The 20,082-nt window shown below is 43.0% G+C and overlaps 2 protein-coding genes across 7 annotated transcripts in view; one reads left to right on the top strand and one right to left on the bottom strand.

The window, feature by feature from the left end:
• Window positions 1-22: 22 nt before the first annotated feature.
• Window positions 23-11,730, top strand: ofd1 (OFD1 centriole and centriolar satellite protein). 2 transcript variants are annotated; one of them, XM_036958733.1, is made up of 23 exons: window positions 23-331; window positions 415-615; window positions 1,175-1,243; window positions 1,333-1,360; window positions 1,450-1,557; window positions 1,645-1,781; window positions 1,877-2,050; window positions 2,199-2,305; window positions 2,408-2,527; window positions 3,638-3,711; window positions 3,814-3,905; window positions 5,218-5,407; window positions 6,434-6,564; window positions 6,890-7,001; window positions 7,526-7,928; window positions 7,968-8,293; window positions 8,645-8,807; window positions 8,893-8,993; window positions 10,317-10,442; window positions 10,678-10,835; window positions 10,947-11,132; window positions 11,255-11,328; window positions 11,557-11,730. In XM_036958733.1, exons 1-23 carry the CDS (start codon window positions 236-238, stop codon window positions 11,594-11,596), a joined length of 3,216 nt encoding a protein of 1,071 aa, XP_036814628.1. In that variant the 5' UTR covers window positions 23-235; the 3' UTR covers window positions 11,597-11,730. The 2 variants fall into 2 exon arrangements, with proteins under 2 accessions (XP_036814628.1, XP_021434600.2); XM_021578925.2 differs by having other exon boundaries at window positions 7,526-8,293.
• Window positions 11,731-11,816: 86 nt separating this feature from the next.
• LOC110501391 (neuronal membrane glycoprotein M6-b) overlaps window positions 11,817-20,082 on the bottom strand; it is a 53,191-nt gene continuing 44,925 nt past the window's right edge. For 2 of the 5 annotated variants that reach the window (XM_021578926.2, XM_036958734.1), the window contains exons 3-7: window positions 18,393-18,549; window positions 17,845-18,013; window positions 17,255-17,328; window positions 16,771-16,836; window positions 11,817-14,491 (exon numbers count right to left, since the gene is read on the bottom strand). In XM_021578926.2, coding sequence (XP_021434601.1) covers window positions 14,342-14,491; window positions 16,771-16,836; window positions 17,255-17,328; window positions 17,845-18,013; window positions 18,393-18,549 — 616 coding nt within the window. In that variant the 3' untranslated portion in view covers window positions 11,817-14,341. Of the gene's footprint in view, window positions 14,492-14,904; window positions 16,139-16,770; window positions 16,837-17,254; window positions 17,329-17,844; window positions 18,014-18,392; window positions 18,550-20,082 lie in introns of those variants that run through there. The other 3 variants (XM_021578927.2, XM_036958737.1, XM_036958736.1) reach the window with 2 other exon arrangements.

Here is a 20,082-nt window from a genome sequence, read left to right as displayed (position 1 = left end):
ACTGTGCGACCGGAACTAAAACGATAACGTTGAATTCAAAGCTGTGGGCACTTGGAGAGGACGCCGTTGGTCACTAAGCAGGTCATTTAAACCAGAATACGTTGAAATACGTGCCATAAACTCTAGCTATATACATGTTAGTCGCGTTACAGAGAATTTGGTACTTGTCTCCAGCAAGAAAAATCAGCTAGCAATTATTCGTTGATTGATCCTCTGTTCCCCAATTGAAGACAACATGTCTGTTGCCAAGGAGGAGGCTTTATCCCCAGATGAGCTGAGGAAGAGGCTTTACCAAACCTTTAAGAATCGAGGAGTGCTTGACACACTTAAAGTAAGTATTTACATTAGTATTTAGTATTTTACTACCAAAGACCATTGTTTCCCCCTTTGTCAGACGTTATTTCCTTGTTCTAGACGCAGCTTCGTAATCAGTTGATCCATGAATTGAAGCACCCCATCTTGAGTGGAGAAACTGTTCCCAGGCCAGTCCCTATGAAGTCAGACTCTGTCCTGGTCACCGCTTCTAACAGTCTGGTGGCAGATCATTTGAGGAACTCTGGGTATGAGTACACCCTGTCTGTGTTCTACCCTGAATGTGGCATGGGCAAAGATAAGGTGAGCGCGTTGCACTTATGCTTTGGAGCAGTAACACAGTACTAGGGCTGGGAATTTCCAGGGACATCAACGATACGATATTATCACGATACTTAGGTGCTGATACCATATGTATTGCAATTCTCACGATTCTTTATGTATTGTGATTCAGTAATGTGATTCTATTGCGATTCGATGTTCCAAAAATATTGCTCACGATATGTCTGCTGCAGAGGGACAAGAGAGAGCCATGGAAAAAAAGGTTTTGTTCTGTCATGGAAATAAAAGAGCTGACAACAAATTGATTCCCTATTTTAAAAGAAGAACAAGCTCTGCACGTTTTGGTGCAGGTACAGCCAACTAGAGCAAATATAATATTGATATATTGTCAAAATGATAAGATCCTGATATGCAACTATCACTACACACATACCTTATGTTTGGTCCTGTACAATTCATTGTATTATGTTGAAGCTCTGAATGACCCCACTCCAGTAATGTGTGGTCAGCTTTGCTTGTTCTGAACTCTCAGCTACATAATACTCTTTTGTTGACTATGCTCTCATCTACACCCTGCCAGATTTTAACTTCAAGGGACCTTCTTCAACTTATGAAAATCAGCCCGCGGTCACCACTTTACAAATCTCTGGTAATCACATCATCTTGGTAAAATTATACAAAATGATATAATTTGTACCTAATGATGTGAATGATGGTTATTTGTATATTTTTCAACAGGCATCAAGTACACAGAAAGAGAATAAGGGTATGTTGTGTGATGTTTACTTTCATATGCCAAGCCCCCTCTTGTCAGCTTAAGCATCCTGGCATGGCCCTTATTGATGTTTCTTCCAGGTTTCCTGATGAGGCTCTTAATAGAATTAACAGACTGTCATCTGCATGGAGAACGGCGTGATGCTGATACTCAGACCACCAGTACGCCAGCTTATAGAGAATCTCTTGGTAAGCACGAAGCACTCTCAAGTTGACCCAGTATTATAGTAAAATACTGCGTTTACGTTACATTTTAATAACCTTTTGTGTGTGCAGTTGACAAGATGAAAATGATCGATGAGGAGTATGAAGCTCTCCGCTACAAAGGGGACAAGTGGGTGTCCTATGAATCGAAGCTTGCTGCATATCGAACAGAAGTTGAAGCACAGGTTCAAGCCGAAATGAATGCAAAGGTATGACTCTATTTCTCTTCGCCTCTTTATGCATTCTGATGTTCTAGTGTTGGAAATGTTTGCATTGAGAAACATGGTGCTTTTTGCTTCTGCAGCTGCAACATTATAAAGATGTGGAAATGTCCAAAGTGAAGATGGAGGAAAAAGACAAATCTCGCAAAGAGATTTTGCAGCTGAGGCAGGACATGGAGAGGACTTATGAGATGAAGTCGGGGGCATTGATCAATAGGGAGAAGAATGCCATCGATCGATTACAGAAACAACAAGAGGTAGTTGATTCTCTGTTCTCCAATCATCGAGTCAGTGGCCAATTCATGTTTTACTTGGGTCGTTCTATTTTCTTTAACTTTTTGCATTCGGGTGTTGTGTGCTTATGTGATGTTACGAATGACTTTGTATTTCATTTGTGTTTTTCAGATTGAGGAAAAAGACATCTATATGCAAAGACAAGCTGTGTTGAAAGAGATAGAAACCGTGCGGAATAGAGAAGCTGAGCTGAGGTTAAGGATGGAGGCTTTTGAAAAGTAAGATGAAGTCATATTGCCATACTCATGCTGAATCATTGTCATACTGGGGTTATCAGGGTTGGTTTAGCATGTTACTCACCGAATGCTTATTCACCACAGGACTTGCAAAATACAGGAAGACAAGACCAAGACCTTGGAGGAGCTGCTGAGAAGAAGAGAGCTTGCAGTGAAGACGACGGAGGACACCTATGACCAAAAGCTGAAGAATGAGCTTTCAAGGTGTTATGATGGCATTTTGCTAAATGTATCCTACTTGGACTGTTCTGTACTTTTTTTAAGATGATCGTTACTTGCTCTATCTGTTTGATTTCCCTTCACCTCCCAGCACAGAAGCCATCATTCCATTACTTCTCTCTGCATCCAGAAGGTGGCACTCTTGTGTAGAGCAAAAATATGTATACTCTGACATTCACTTTCATATCCTCTATGCATATTTTGTTCATGTACTGTGTGCTTGGATCCAGTTCATCAGAGACAATTAATTCACCTTCTGATTCAGTTGATAAAAGGGATTGCAGGGATGATACCATACAGTGTATTGTACTGCCTTGAAAATTGGGCTAAGTAGCTTTGAATGCGAATAAGTTTGACTCCCCACATCTATCACCTCTTAAACCCAAAACCACACAGTACTTATTTTTAGATCGTAAATCTGGCTGGTATTGCCAGCTGTCAGTTAGCATTAGTGTAACATGCAGGAGTACTGGTCACAGAGGCTGTATAACAAGCAGTCCAGATGCATGGCTTCTTGAATAGAGCATCTACCCAGTGCCAGTATCATAATGTGCTATCATGTCATGGTTTTGGGATAGTTACAGTCTAAGTATAAGAAGTTTGATGTAAGCTAAGCAGTGCATCACTTCAGGAAACGATTATGTTACCGTTACGCTATATTTAAGCAATAAGGCCAGAGGAGGTGTGGTGTATATGGCCAATATACCACGGCTAAGGGCTGTTCTTGGGCACGATACATTGCGGAGTGCCTGGACACAGCCCTTAGGTTTGGTATATTGGCCATATATCACAACCCCGGCTAAGGACTGTGTCAAGGCACTCCGCGTTGCGTCGTGCATAAGAACAGCCCTTAGCCGTGGTATTTTGGCCATATACCACACCTCCTCGGGCCTTAATGCTTAAATATACCATGGCTGTCAGCCAATCAGGATTCAGGGCTCGAACCACCCAGTTTATTACATTGCTGTCTTATATTACTAACATGTAGGCATATGACATTTATGTTACTGTCAGTCATTATTCCATGCTGTTTATGTCAATGCTTACCTTGTATAAATAATTTGTGATTATTTGATATTTCTCTCTGGCTATCAGATATCAGCTTGAGTTAAATGAAGAGTACACCAAAAGGACTGAAAAACTCACAGAGAATGAAAAAAGAAACACAGGTCTGTATTTTTCCTGTAGGCCGTCTTTATAAACAATGTATTAACTGTTGTGCTTTGTATCATTTTATACAAATGTCTTATCACACATTCATTTTCTCTCAGTGGAGACTATTCGTATGCAGAAGGAGTCGGCTGCAATCGATGCCAAGCTAGAGGAACACAGCAGAGCTTGTGCTGAGTTGAGACGATTGCAGGTAAACTTGGCAACCAATAACACTGTAAGGCAGGGTAGCCTAGTGGTTAGAGCGTTGGACTAGTAACTGGAAGGTTGCAAGTTCAAACCCCCCTACCTGACAAGGTTTTAAGTTTTAAGCTGAGTAAGTTAATGTGTACAACTGAGACATACAGTGGCTTGCGAAAGTATTCACCCTCTTGGCATTTTTCCTATTTTGTTGACTTACAACCTGGAATAAAAATGGGGGGGGTTTGTATAATTTGATTTACACAACATACCTACCACTTTGAAGATGCAAAATATTTTTTATTGTGAAACAAATAAGAAATAAGACAAAAAAACTGAACGTGAGCGTGCATAACTATTCAACCCCCCCCCCAAAGTCAATACTTTGTAGAGCCACCTTTTGCAGCAATTACAGCTGCAAGTCTCTTGGGGTATGTCTCTATAAGCTTGGCACATCTAGCCACTGGGATTTTTGCCCATTCTTCAAGGCAAAACTACTCCAGCTCCTTCAAGTTGGATGGGTTCCACTGGTGTACATCAATCTTTAAGTCATATCACAGATTCTCAATTGGATTGAGGTCTGGGCTTTGACTATGCCATTCCAAGACATTTAAATGTTTCCCCTTAAACCACTCGGGTGTTGCTTTAGTAGTATGCGTAGGGTCATTGTCCTGCTGGAAGGTGAAACTCCGTCCCAGTCTCAAATCTCTGGAAGACTGAAACATGTTTCCCTCAAGAATTTCCCTGTATTTAACGCCTTCCTTCATTCCTTCAATTCTGCCCAGTTTCCCAGGCCCTGCCGATGAAAAACATCCCCACGGCATAATGATGCTGCCACCACCATGCTTCACTGTGGGGATGTAATTCTCGGGGTGATGAGAGGTGTTGGGTTTGTGCCAGACATAGCGTTTTCCTTGCCAAAAAGCTCAATTTTAGTCTCATCTGACCAGAGTATATTCCATATGTTTGGGGAGTCTCCCACATGCCTTTTGGCGAACCCCAAACGTGTTTGCTTGTTTTTTTCTTTTAAGGAATGACTTTTTTTCTGGACACTCTTCCGTAAAGCCAAGCTCTGTGGAATGTACTGCTTAAACAAGTTATTTTTTTTCCATTTCACTTCACCAATTTGGACTATTTTGTGTTTCAATTACATGAAATCCAAATAAAAATCTATTTAAATTACAGGTTGTAATGCAACTTTAATAGGAAAAACTCCAAGGGGGATGAGTACTTTTGCATGGCACTGTACTATGAGATACACAGACATAACATTTTCACATACTGATTCGGCCCTAACTGTACGCATGCTACTCTCTGTAATTTAGATGGAGCTGGACACGTCCCAGTCTCAGTACTCTCTGCTAACACAGCAGAATGAGCTGCTGAGAGAGAGGCTGGAGACCATGAATGACTACCCCACCCTGAGGCGAGAGAGGGTGGAGCAGCAGGCCCAGCTCAGGCTGCTGATGAAACAGCTGGAGGAAGCTCAGGAGGAGAACCAGCGCCTACGGGCAGGTGAGGAATGGTGGCCTTACCATATGAGATATGCTACTGCCTTCTTTCAGTTTTGCATTGGTGGGCTCAGTCTGGGCGTGTGGGGAACCAGTGAAATTTTCCTTCCCCTTTTTGCTTCCGTTTTAGCCTCTAGCATCTCTCTCTCTTTGACTAGTCCATTTCTCTAAGAGGGAAACTTTTGTTTTTTTCACTGTTGTTAGTTCAGAGGTTACCTAGTTTAAAGATGCTCTCTATTTTCTGGTCAAACGGAATGTGTTGAAATATACAAATAATGCATGAAATTCTTTTCCAACCCAGAGAGGATACAGTATGTCATTTTTGAGGCATTCAAAGGCTTTGTGGTTTGACTGTGTGGAGTCTGTATAGACTCTAGTGGGAAGTATTCAGTCTACTCTGCCCGGCTGGTCTTGGCACCGTGGCACAGTCTTTTTGGATGTGCTCTAGATGACTGTCAATGCGGGACCCTCTCTGCAGTGTTTGTGGCTTTACAGACGGCTCTGTGAAGTGAAAGCAGGGGGGATGTGGGGGTGGAGAGTCCAGGCGACTGCGGAGGAGGAGGGACAGAGGGCAGAGGGCCAATGCTTCATCCCTCTCTGAGGGACACAATGTTCTTCCTGTCAGAGGAGAAGGGTGGATGGGGGACCAATGGGCCGCTCTCTTCCTCACTAACAGTAGGCTTCATTAACCACCGAGTTAGGCTAGTACCATGTGCTCGATAATGTCAACCTCCCAGCACCATCTCAGCCAAACCAATATACTGTAGCTAGCTGAGGAGATTAACTGGAGCGTATCACATAATGTCAGGTGTAAATCAGAAGTTAACTTTTTTGCCACAAAATCTCTCTTGACATTTCTGGGGCATTGTCACAGTGATCTTAAGAAAAGTACTTAACCTAAGCCCATTATAACTTGTCCTTAATTGAAAAGTTAAAGATTGGTAGTTGGATATACTGTACAATGAGTGCTCTAATGTGTAAGCTGTTTGCCGGGATGTTGTGACTCTCCTAGCCGATTGTCTCCCCATAGATCTGGGCAGGCCGTCGGTGGAGCAGCTGGCGCTGCAGACGGAGCTGAGGAGGCTGGAGAGTGCCAGGAGGCTGTCAGAGGAGGAGTTTGATAGCCACAGACAGGTGCTGCAGGCCCAGCTCCACAATGAGGTCAGTGACACAATGCTTCTCTGATAGTGTGGGAAATAATGTGGAGAATAGAGAGACTTCTTCTCTTTAACACACATCTGGCCTGACGTTTAGTTCTTTGTGCTTATGGTTAGGCCTTACATATGAGTTCCGGTCCAATTGGGAGCCTGCATGTCATCTTGCACCTGTTGCAAGGTCTTCTTCTCTGTCTGTAACCCCTTGTTGGCTCTGTCCACCTGTTGGATACTCTTCTTCTCTGTCTATAACCCCTTGTTGGCTCTGTTCACCTGTTGGAGGTGTTCTCTGTCTGTATTAACCCCTTGTTGACTGTACCTGTGTATACCAGGTGGAGCGCTGTGCCCAGTTGAAGGCCCAGCTCATAGATTGTGAGGAGAGGACTCAGTGGATGACCACCCATGCAGAGGACATCAAGATGCAGCTCCGACAAACACAACTAGGTACACTGTCTGTGCATGGTCCCTGTGGCTTATTTTATTTTTTAGACATGGCTAGTCACACTGAATCATGTGTGCATATTGTAGTTCCTTTATCTAGCTCTGCTTCACATCTCTGTATTTTGCATGAAGCCTAGCTTGTGTAGCTTAGCTTGTATAGTAGTCTGCATCTCAATGGTGGCCTTTCCTGACTCTCTTCATTCCTGTTCCTTCACCTGCTCTGATCTTCAAAAGTTGAACAGGTGAAAGCAAGTCCTACAGTAGGCTTTCGATACACTACTTTCGCTTAATCTCTGTTCTCAGATCAGTGCAGATGAAGGAATGGAGGCGAGGAGAGGAACCCACTTCATGATATTGACATGCACCCTTAGCCTTCTCTGAGATCAGTCTACAAATCACTTTCTCCATCTTATCACCTTAAAGTGGTTGGTTTTGTCTTTGCCCTCATCTTCTCCTCTTTCTCTCCCCATTTCTTCCCCCCCTTCGATCTCTTGATTTCGTGTGTTCTGTGTGATTGCGGTGGGCAGCTCTAGAGAACGAGGTCCTGCGTAACCCTAAGCCCTCCCTAGTGGACCGCTCAGTGCTGGAGCTCAATCCTGATAAACTAGTGCCCCCTGATATCTATGTGGACAGAGGTGTCCTGAGAGCCTGGGTGGCTGGTTATGATGACGTGTGTGAAGCAGGTGTGATGCCCTCTCAAGGGCGCAGGTCTCGCTGGGGGCGGAGCAGCTCCCCAGACTCTGACGCTGAGCTGGTGGCCGGGGCCAAGGCCAGGATCAGAGAGCTGGAGAAGGAGGCGGAGACACTGGAGGAAGCTTACAGGAACTACCAGCAGAGGGCGGTGCACGCCACTGTGTCTCACATGCTGCCCCCGCGATGCCTCTCACCCCAACGAGCACCGGTATCACCCCGCCCTCACTCAACTCAGAGGCAACATATCTCTCACCAACGCCCTCACTCGCCCCAAAGACAACAAGTCCCCCCCCAACCTTGCCCCCACTCACCCCAGCATCCACAAGTCTCCCACAGACCTCTCTCGCCTCAACAACAACCCCCTCCCCAGCGTACCAGAGCCCCCGCCTCTCCCCAACCCAGAGTGACCTTCGCTGAAGACCCGTCCCAGGATCAGTACCCTGGTCCAGGGAGCGGAAGGGACTTCCAGTCTCTGGACTTCAGTGAGGCCCGGTTTTCAGGAGACAGACACCCCCTGGAAGGCACCTCCTCTCCCCACAGGCGCCTGTCTTCCACACCCCTCTCCCTCTCCAGGAGCCAGCTTCACACAGAGCCTGTGGAAGGTAGGAGCGTGCAATCTGTTTTATTGGGTTGTTTCACTTCAAATGGATTTAATATCCCAAGCGCAGTAAATGTGTTTTGGAAATAATTTACTATCATTGCTCGAAACAATGCTTGTCTTGGTGTATAGTTAGTATTTTATATCCCATTCATACCTTGTGAGTCATTGAGTCCGTCCATACCATTGTATTCTGAGTTTTAGTCGACATCTTGTCATCTCCATATTTCCCCCCCTTTGAGCCCTTCCACTTCAAGCATTTTTAAACCCCATATGACAGTGACAGTGCTGAAGCTGTATCTTCTGTTGTTTGCTGCATTTTCTAACTAATAGTTGCTCCCCCTCTCATTCTCAGAGGCTGAGGTATCGTCTGTGGCGTTTCCTGTGCTGTCTCCTGAGAGGCAGCTCTCCCCCCTCCCCCTGCCCCTTGGAGAGGTAGCGTGCTCAGGGGACTTTACCTCAGATCTCTCCCCACCTCGCAGCCCTCAGCTCAGGAGCACTGCACGAGGCCAATGCAGGTAGCACCGGGGGTTCACCACATGATCGGCATTATAACAATATACTACGATCAGTTCAGTTGTACAGTTGTTTGTTTGTCTGTAGTCCACCACAGGTACAGCAAATCATCTTCTCCAGTTCCGAGTCAGAGTCTTCCCCTCAGCCTGAGAAGATAACCATTGAAGATCTCACAGAGCCTTTGCCAGGTACTCTTATTCCCAGATCAGTTTCGTTGTGTTGGTGTCCGTCTTGATTTTAAAGATGCAGCAGATGACACAACAGGTGCAAGGTATATTCCTGGGGTACTGTGAGGGGGGGGGGGGTGTTCTGTATTGTTTTAATATGGACTTGAAATGGGACCAAAATGACTCCTCCGTCTCTCTTTCTTCAATATGGCGGTTAGTTTCCATGATGATTTCCACTACTGACGACTCCCAATGTACTTCAATTCACATTATGTCGACTATGTGCTGCTACGTGCATTTTATTCTACATTGTCGCCCTTAACTAGTGGGATTTACTTCATAATCAGTCAGCCTTTCCATTCTACCTTGTAAAATACCAAGCACTATAACACCAAGCCGGATTGTGATGGATGTGTCTGTTTCCAGTCGTATTATTACATTCCACGGTATAATCTCTCTTGACCATAACCATCGAACTGCGGTTCAAATGTCACCTTAATCCGTGGTCGGCAGTTCGCCATGCTGTAGTCGGTCTATTAATAACTGCTGTGGCTTGGAGATATCTGAGATGGCAGAAGCCTTCTCTATAGGACGCCAGGCAGAGATGACGCAGCCCTCTGTGCTCCCAGCATGCTTTGCTTCCTAAACATACAGCACCTGTGCGTTTCTCCACTGTAATGCTGTAATACTGGAATCATACCTTGGGAGGGGCAAGGGGGGAGAGCAAACACCTTCAGCACTGCAGGAATGGTGTTGGGATATTGGTTTGTGTTGTTGACCAGTGGCATTGAAATATTCATTATCAATGATGCATCCAAGGTTTTCTGCGTCTGATGTAGCCGATTGACTGATCCATATTAGATTTGGGAGTGTTTGCCAATCCAGGCATGTTTCACCTATGACTCTCAGTGCAGAATCAGTACCAGCTAACAGAGGGTATGGGCCATACAGTATGCCATATTTCTGCCCATACCAAATGCCCCTCCTAACCCAATGTGTCGCATTCAGTCCCATACTTTTACTGGGGAATCCCATTTAGAATGACTGCTAGACATCTAGTAATACATATCAGTTTAAGGTGGCCTTAATCAGGAATGACTCTTTCCATATATTTACACAGGTCAAATCACTGTAAATCACTGTAACGACAACACCTACTGCTAAATCAGTTACGGCTGCTTTTTAATGTGCGACTGGCCTCCAGAGTGGCCTCTCGCTGGCCTGGCACAATGGTAAGGATGAAGGGCAGCTGATTATGTATTCTGTGTTGGTCCTCCTGGCCTGAGCATAAAGGGCCTCATTGTGACTTTCTTTCTCTCTACCCCCCCCCCCCCCCTCCTCTAGAGCCCAGCCACATTCCAGAGCTGCTCCTGGACACGGCGGGCAATGAGGAGGAGGCCCTTGACGGGCCCCTGACTGTCCCCCCGTCTCGGGCCCCTTGGGACCTCACAGAGGCTCAGCTGCGGGGGGGTGAGTAAGGGAGCACATCCCCTCTCCCTAGAAGAGCACACCCAACTTTTAGACTAACTGATCCGTCACCCCACCCACAATGCAATGGTCATACTCTGCCCATGTTTTATCCAACCTGATGTTTGATAGCTTACCACTATACTGCAATACGGTAGCCCCGTTTTTAAAACCACTGTGCAGGAAGCACCGATTCCGCACATTCTTTTAACTCAAGTGAACCCACTTTGATTTGTAGAAGTTCAACAAACGCTGGATGAACCTGCCAGACAGGAGGAAGAAGAGGAGCTGAGGTGGGAGCGAGAGAGGAGAGAGAGAGAAGAAAAACGACAGCGGGAAAAGGAGGAAGCCCAGGAGAAGGAGCTGAGAGAACTGGAGAGATTGGAGAAAGAAAGGGTGGGGATTAACTTCTAGGCTGTTGCATTGACACATTCACCTCCTTCTATAATGACCTTAACATTGATGGATTGACTTTAGCATTGATGGATAGACCTATCTGTTTCTAAGCTATTGGAAGAAGTGCAGCAGTATGGAGAGGAGGTGGGGGGAGATGAAGAGAAGGAGGAGAGAAGAGGGCAGGAAGAACTGAAGGAGGCAGAAGAGCCTGAGGAGAAAGCCCCGTCCTCGGACAAAGATCCACTCCAGAAGTACCTGAAGATGATCATGGAGCAAAGACGGAGTCCGCATGTACAGGTGCAACACAGTCTCACACACTTTTCTGTCCTCTGAAGTGCGAAGCCCCGTTTTTCTTGTGGAACGGAAGCAGCAGGCGAGTGTATCCAGCGTAGTGTTTGAATTTGTGTTGTTTTTTTTAGATCCCTGCTGGGAGAGAGGAGCCAGAACACAGGAGCCCCGAGGCCAAGAGTTTGTCTGATGAGAAAGATGATAGGTAAGTCTAAACATTTCACAGTGCTTGTGAGAGAGGAGAAGAGCGGGGCGGATTTTAGATATGGCAGAGAGACTGCCAGTGAGGTTCCCTGACTCACTTCACAAGAAAGGACCTCCTCTCCTCTGACATGCCAGTCGTTTGATTTTTAGACCAATTTCTCAAGAACATGTGTTTTTCAATCCTATCCATAGACTACTGTTAATAAACCATTATTCTATTCCTCTTTAGCGTTGCTTTCTCACATGAAGATGCAGATGAGTTCTGGTGAGGTGTCACAGAGTGTGAGTGTGAAAGGTACAATACCGCTGTACGTTTTACTTTGTTGTTTTTAGATGTTTAAGTTGTTTAAATGTCAGTCTTGGTTCATTGACACGAATAAACCTTCGATTTATAAATCACACAGTGCCTCAAAGTGACTTATCGTGTGTACCATGACATTAGGTTCTACGCCCATTTGACATGGAAAATAAATACAGTACATAATTGAGTGGAGTTCATTTTTGTATTTCTTTATTTTCATAAAAACAGTTAACAGGCTTGTTGAGAGAGAGATGTCAGAGGGGATCCCAGTCAGACAGGATGTTGGATTGGTGTCCTCCTGGTGATTGATCAGTAGCCATTTCTATAATTTGTTGGTACTTTATACACAGGAAATGCTGTATAATGAGACTGCATGATCAAAGTCATTCACTTCACATCAGCCATCTTCCTGCAGGCCACTTTAGCGTCTGTTCTACAATATTTCTGAGACCACTTTGTTCACAAAACAAGATGTTGTCAATCAAGACTTACAGTGGCTTAAACTTTGCCTGAACCGTATTCATGGTCAGATTGCCATTTTCAATTATATGGTGATGATTAATATTCATAATACTGTGACGCATTAAGTATCATCTGAAATAAATTCACAAGGAGGCCCTTGACACTCATAGAAAAAAAATGGGGTACACTATTAGGTTACAAAATACTATAGAGGATTCGCATACTTGGAAACGCCTAGGACTACGATGACATACAATGGACATACAATGGATTAATTGGTTCTCTGTTAGAAAAAAGAAAAGGAAACAGGCAAACACTGCCTACGATAGTTGTCAGTACATATGACTACACATCACCTGTATCACTGCAGAAACAGTTTTCTCCTTCATGCAATAATGAATTAACATCAATATCCCTGTGTCTTCTCTACCTAAAAGAAAAAGATTACATCAGTAATTGTCAGTATTTTCACAATTGCATGTCAAAAACAATGCTGAAATGCAATTCAAGAGGTTTTGAAACTTTTTTTTTGTTGTTCTTTTTTAAGTGGTTATATATTCAATAAAAAAACAAAACAAGATTGAAACATCACCAAAAGATTCCTGACTTGTAACATCTTTACATTGTACACATACAAGCACAGATTTTGTTTGTAGATCCACATCCTAAGACTGAGTTAGCCTGGATGTAGAAGGGATAACGTTCACACATTTCACTTGTACTGTCTAAGTTGTAAGGTCTGCCATGGTAACAAAGCACATCACATTATATCAAATGTTTCGGTACAGACAGATTTTTTTCTCAACCAAGTATAATGGAAGCATCCTGTATCTTGTAGTTATAGGGATGAACATTTAACAGTCGCAAAGGGGAATTTCAAGTCACCTGGGGATTTGGAATGAACTGTGGGAGATCATACACTATACAATAGGAAGCATTTATTCCTCCCAACAATACTTTGAATATACAAGCCCCCTCTGTCCAACAGGGTAGTATACCATCCTCACGCTCTATTGTCAAATTTGACATTTATTTTTCATCTCACAAAGACATTAACCATGACATTTTAAATTGCTGCATTTAAAAAAAAAATGATACTAATTATTACCCATGATATCACACTTTGGTGATGTATTAAGATGAGATATTTTGGTCAGTCTAACAGTAGAATTGTTATTGGCACCATTCACTTGCCAGAGTTTAAAAATAAAAATTAAAGTCTAAGAGAAAAAACGACCTTTGCATGTATTTTAGTGTAAGGGATTCCTCCCTTCAAAAAGGACTAAAACTAAAATCTGAAACCACTACGGTTTCGCGTACAGTCACATGGGCACGTGGTTAAGTAAAATACATGTGTATGTAGCTAAAGTAACTACGTAGGCCCACTATTGTACCCCTGAGGGAATTAGTATTTTGCATCATTATTTATGTGACGAATGTAACTAGAATTAGCATTAAACTAAATGTCAGCCCTAAAATAGGAAAACTACTATCAAGAGAAAATTAATCTAAACCTAACATAGTTTTAATGGGCAGAGGGGTAACATAAATTGTCAATGAAGCCAACCAATGCATGTTCTGTTCTACAATGGAATGTTGCTGTACCTTCATATTTCTCTTCCTTATATTCTCTCCATTCAAAGCCAGGAGGACCAAACTTGTGTGCAATTAAAAACAACACGTTGCACTACTTTAATAGAACTGATGTTGTAAGGCGTTTCATGTTGTGCTATGAAGTGTTATCAAAACCGCATCTATGATTTAAAAAAAAAAAAAAATGGATTCTCTTCTCGCTGACACGAACTTCCTGCTCTCCCTTATTCATAAATGGCCAACAGTCAGGCCAGAATCATAACAGAACACTCTAAAAACAAGTTTCACTATTTCTTTACGTTCTTGTGTTAGAATAGTGCAATGTTTCAAGCTTCACCAGCGAAGACCGATTAGGAAGAAAGCAAAAAAAGGACAGATCAAAATAATTTTTCAAAACTGCATATTTTTCTTATTCGACAATTTAGAAAAATAAAAACAAAAATATATTCACATACAAAACACAAAACAGAGGTTTCCGACACGTCTTGGTTAGTTGCAGAAAGCGACATTGATGCTTTAGTTTGTTAGGAGCTGTATTACTGCGCTGCGTGAGGGCAGCTGGCAGGTTACAGGAGCTGTGTGTGTGTGTGTGTGTGTGTGTGTGTGTGTGTGTGTGTGTGTGTGTGTGTGGTCATAGAGGTGGACGAGGGCGTAATCCTTATGTGTAGGAATTGAGACATTCCTTTGAGCGAGACGTGATGTCGTGCAGCTCCTGCTCTTCCTTCATTTTGATGTCTTGGTAGGCATGCATGTGACTGGCGTCCTTTAGGTAGGCCCAGTTTGCTGAGAGAATCATGAGGAAGTGGATCTGGAAGAGAAGGGTGAGGGTGGATGGCCGGTGAGCATGTCAAGATGCAAAGCAGGCTACAGGAGTCAGAGCTACGTCACACACACATATAACACAACGTTAAGCTGACAACAGACAAACCTGCACAGTAATGTTATATCATTATTATCAACACAACTAACATTACTATTACACTATGAACAAACCATACTACAGAAGAGACATTTTAAAGGGGAGAGGAAGTGGAGTGGGGGTTTTGAGGTTTTGCGTGCAAGCTTGATGAGGATGGTGGTTAGTGAAGGTCAGAGGTTAGTGGGAAATTAGATTGAGACGTGAGATGGAGTCAACCTTATCAACCTGTGTTCTGTCACTGGTACTGTTCTTAGTTAGTGTCTGTCTTTCATTTGACAATAATATAGACCAATAGGTATATTTTGTACACAAAGATTGTTTATTTTGTATAGAAAGAGAAAAATAATAACTACAGTCTTCAAAAATCTTAGGAAATAATTAAATATTTATGAAATGTGGAATATAAGTAATCATAAACAGATTAAGTAATACAAAAAAACTACAAGTAAGCATGCAGGCACAGTGTTAAAAAAATAACAACAGCGGCTCTTTAAACAACTGATTGGCCGTTTCTGGATTCGTCAAAGAAAAAATAATTAAACAAAACATGAAACTATCAGCTGAAGCTAGGAAGGCATCAGATTGCATTAAAAAAAAATCACATTTACTCCTCTAAAATAGGAAAACCTCCTTTATAAAATGTATGAAGCCATAAACTGAGGCTATATACCTTGAGCAAAAAATATACCCCTGGTACTGCCCTTACTCTTCAAAATACTAGTTATATGCGCAGTTATTTTTGAAGTACTACTGTACAACACTGTTCATCTTGTCTATGTCATCTTACAGATGAAGAGTGTCTATATCGTGATACGATTTAGGAGCTAGTTTGTGACAGAAGCTTGTAATACTGACAATTCTCTGTGTAACACTTTGTGGCTTGCACCAAGAAAATACAAAAGTACACATGATCAAACCGAAAACATGAATGGGGAAAGGGCACTATGCCAAGGCTGGGTAGTCCTCGGACAAATTGACCATTAGTAAAAAACAATGTTTTTTTTTCACCCCGAATGTAAGAGCGATAGTCATAGCACTGACTGAAGCCTGAGAACTAAATACCGTATTGTCCTCAGATTAATTGTGTTTTGTCTTCCTCCTCCAAGCCTACTCTACAAAAAGCCTGAGTGCTATTCAATTAAGGGAGTTATTACTGATTTAATGTCCTAATAATATCTTAACATGACCTGGAGAAAAGCATAAACCTGCTAACTATACACCACCCCATTCTGAAGACAACTCTCCTCAGGTACCGTTGAACCTTCCGACAGGCCTATCCCTGGATATCAAACGCTAAAGGACGCATACACTCAGCTATTTACGCTTTAGGTGAATACTAATGGGGAAGATGTTTTTGTCTATGTTCTGTTGGTTTTTAGTTCATGTAGTAAGTGGCTGCTGTCTCTACTCAGTGTAGTGTCATAGACTGTGCTGTGCTGTGTCTCTGAACACCAGTTAAAACTTAGTGCAGCAGTCTTCTCGACTCTTAAACTTCAAAACGGCAAAGTTATAAGTGGTAGCCATCATGTAGATCAGCTGGTGGAAGAGAACAGAATACAGGCGGTAAGAGAACACTCCAGGAACGTGCATGGCTGCCATATTGGCAACAACTGATCTTTCTACGTTCACATTTTTTACGTGTAAAAAATAAGTATTCGTAAAATACGATTGTTTAGCACTTTCAGATGTGAGTTAAGTAGAAACGTATGAAACTGTCTTTGGAAGCAATCAGAGAACAAAATGGTCTCCATGGCCTAGACAGAGAATTTTCCTCGACTGTCATACTCATTATTTTCAAAACACCCAAGATGGGACTCTTTGGAAATGGGGTGCCCTTAGTTCAAAGCACTCTGATTTCGTCTACAAATGTTTATATCCTTACAGAGATTCTCCTTGATACTGTATAAACATTGCCACGGTAAGTCTCCACCCTGTGTCCTTTTACCTATAATAAGACCGGGGCCAGGGGCATCTACGGAGATGGTTTACAGCGAATGGGATTGGAGATGTGGGAAAGCCTATGTGTAATCTGCTTTACAGAGGTTACATAAACCATATGGGAAATGAGGAGAGCAGCACTGGATTCATGATCTACAGTCAGATACAAACCGTGCAAGGATAGACTGAGTGGGAGGATGAGAGAGAGAGAGAGAGAGAGGTGAGCTTACCAGAGCAATGACGGTGGCCCCGGCTCCAGCGCATGCTACAATGTACAGGTGGTAGGACAGGTAGAACTGAAAAAGACAAGAAAAAACAATGATTTATGTGAATGAACACAGTACCACATTACGGTAACTTACATTTACATTTGAGTAATTTAGCAGAAGCTCTTATCCAGAAGGATTTACAGTTAGTGCATTTATCGTAAAATAGCTAGGTGAGACAACCCCATATCACAGTCATAGTAAGTACATTTGTCCTCAATAAAGTACCCGTCAGCAAGTTAAAAAAAGACAAGTGCGAGTGTGTTCAAGAAAGGAAGGGGTGGTTTTTTGTTTCGTTTTTCTCATTGTGAATACAATTTGTTGCGCCTCTGCGGCCCCCAAACACTTAATATAGTTGTGAGCGCATGAATCTCAAAGTAATGACACCAAACAAGACAGTATGTCACCTGTGAATGAATGACTCCAATTAGAGGAGAAGAAGCCTTACCTCACTAGTATTACAGATGTCTCCTAGTGTGGACCCACAAGCCTTGCCTGGTGTAGCGTTCCATGGGATGATACCTGCAGACAGTCGTTAAAGGTTCATATTTACACTGAGCAAATTCTTTACATCACGTCTTCATAAAACATGTTCCTAGAATTCAGATAGTCATGCAGTAAATGAATCAGAGTTCAATCGTTAATGGCCCAGAGTCACATATCACATTACAATTTACAGAATGGTTGCAACTTCAAATCACCATTAAAATGTCATAATTGGAGAGTTGAGTGTATTAAAGCTGCAAAACGCGACACACTGAACAGGGGGAGACAGGGAGGCAATCGAGCTGTAGAAAAGATGCCACACGTGCTTTGTTATCCTATTAGTTATTTATCCCACTACCATCTTGGCTCTCAGCCACCATGGTGAAATAAGGGTCATATTCAGTAAAGCACACCGTAACAAAACGTTTAAAAGAAAAAAATACACGTTTCTTATTGGACAAGTTTAGGTAGTCCCTCCTTAATTTCAGTCTGTTTTCTTTCACATGGTGCCTAATGAAGATTACCCTGACTGTGACTGAGGCATTCTCTTACCGTATTGACGGACGTCCACGCAGATAGAGTCCACATTGGTGAAGTTGGCGACTGGTGACCTCATGGCGGCACAGGTGGACCACATGTTGTAGAAGAGGAAGACGGGCACGGCGGAGAAACCAAACACTCCCAGCCAGGCAATACCCAGGATGTAGGTCAGGAACACAAACTGAGAGGACAGACAGACACAGACACACAGACACACAGACACACACACACACCTATTAGCATTAGGCAGAAGGGAATCATAATCATAAACATTTTCACAGCCTATTTGACAAGTAGGTCTTTAAGGGAGGGACTGTTTATGTGTCCAATTGCAACAATATTTTCTCATTATGGTTTTCATCAACTTGCTTGATTGATCGCATCTACCCAGGATTAAAACATAATGTGGTTTGGTGGAAATACTTAAAAAAAAATGTTTTTTCAATCTTGTTGACAAAAGGGTTTGATAGCCAGTTAAGACTGCAGTGAGTTGGTTATTTGTGTTTTGTGTAAGTTCAGCGCATGGAAACCACAGTCCAGTGGTGTTGATAGTGACGTACCATCCCACTAATACAGCGCCCGCAAATGGTGGTCTTGAACTCGCTGTGCAGCTCCTTGACAGCGCTGGTGGTGTAGAAGCCCTCGGCCAGCAGGATGATCCCATAGAGGAAGAAGAAGGAGGCGATGCCATAGATGACGTACTGCATCAGCTGTATTCTGTATGGGATCAAATCACACATAAACCACCTCAGTGTCCCGTGCGTGATCAAAGACACAGAGCTGAATTAGTTTACATTAGTCTTGGGTTGGAAAACTGCAACCTATACCATTCATTCTGTGAAAATCTTGAAATCATTTACAACTTTGGCTGATGAACTGTAAACCGATGTCTTCGAGTGAGGATGACTGACTCAGTTTCCCCCCCCCCCCAAAAAGGAGAAGCAGTCCCAAACCCTTAACACAGCCTGGACAGATGACAGGTGATACATGCCTGGGGAAATAATCTGCTAAAAGACCGATCGGCCTGCTAGACATCTTCAATGAAACAGTGCACTCAGAGACTCCCCTTTCAACCTCAACACAAAACACATGCTCTGTCCTGTCCTCTCGCTCCTCTGTTTTTCTCCTTAGACTAATGGATCCAGATAAGAAGAGCTCCATATTAGGCTTTGTCTCCAGGATGAGGTTCAGACAGGGGATATAATCAGCTAAAAATAGTCGCCGTGATGAGCTCATTGAAGAAAGAACATATCTATATAAAAGTACTTGTAATTTATGGATTGGGTTTATCTATGCTTACACTAGGAGGCTCAGCTTATTTAGATAAAAGGGGTTGATGTACAAGTCAAAAGTTTGGACACACCTACTCATTCAAGAGTTTGTCTTGATTTTTTATATTTTCTACATTATAGAATAATAGTGAAGACATCAAACAAATCAAAATATATTTTAGATTTTTAGATTCTTCAAAGTAGCCAGCCTTTGCCTTGATGACAGCTTTACACACTCTTGGCATTCTCTCAACCAGCTTCACCTGGAATGTTTTTCAAAACAGTCTTGAAGGAGTTCCCACATATGCTGAGCACTTGTTGACTGCTTTTCCTTCACTCTGCGGTCCAAGTCATCCCAAACCATCTCAATTGGGTTTAGGTCGAGTGATTGTGGAGGCCAGGTCATCTGATGCAGCACTCCATCACTCTCCTTCTTGGTAAAATAGCCCTTACACAGCCTGGAGGTGTGTTTTGGGTCATTGTCCTGTTGAAAAGCAAATGATAGTCCCACTAAGCGCACACCAGATGGGATGGAGTATCGCTGCAGAATGCTGTGGTAGCCATGCTGGTTAAGTGTGCCTTGAATTATAAATAAATCACTGGCAGTGTCAGCAGCAAAGCAACCCCACACCATCACACATCCTCCTCCATAATTCACGGTGGGAACCACACATGCGGAGATCATCCATTCACCTACTCTGCGTCTCACAAAGACATGGCTGTTGGAACCAAAAATCGAAAATTTGGACTCATCAGACCAAAGGACAAATTTCCACCAGTCTAATGTCCATTGCTCGTATTTCTTGGATCTTATTCTTCTTATTGGTGTCCTTCAGTAGTGGTTTCTTTGCAGCAATTTGACCATGAAGGCCTGATTCACGCAGTCTCCTCTGAACAGCTGATGTTGAGATGTGCCTGTTTACTTGAACTCTGGGAATAATTTAACTTATCCTCTGCAGCAGAGGTAACTCTTAGTCTT

This window comes from Oncorhynchus mykiss, chromosome 22 (genome assembly GCF_013265735.2).
Source record: "Oncorhynchus mykiss isolate Arlee chromosome 22, USDA_OmykA_1.1, whole genome shotgun sequence".
Lineage (NCBI taxonomy): Eukaryota > Metazoa > Chordata > Actinopteri > Salmoniformes > Salmonidae > Oncorhynchus > Oncorhynchus mykiss.
The sequence above is the reverse complement of the archived record's forward strand: the minus strand, read 5'-3'. Positions and strand labels throughout refer to the sequence as shown.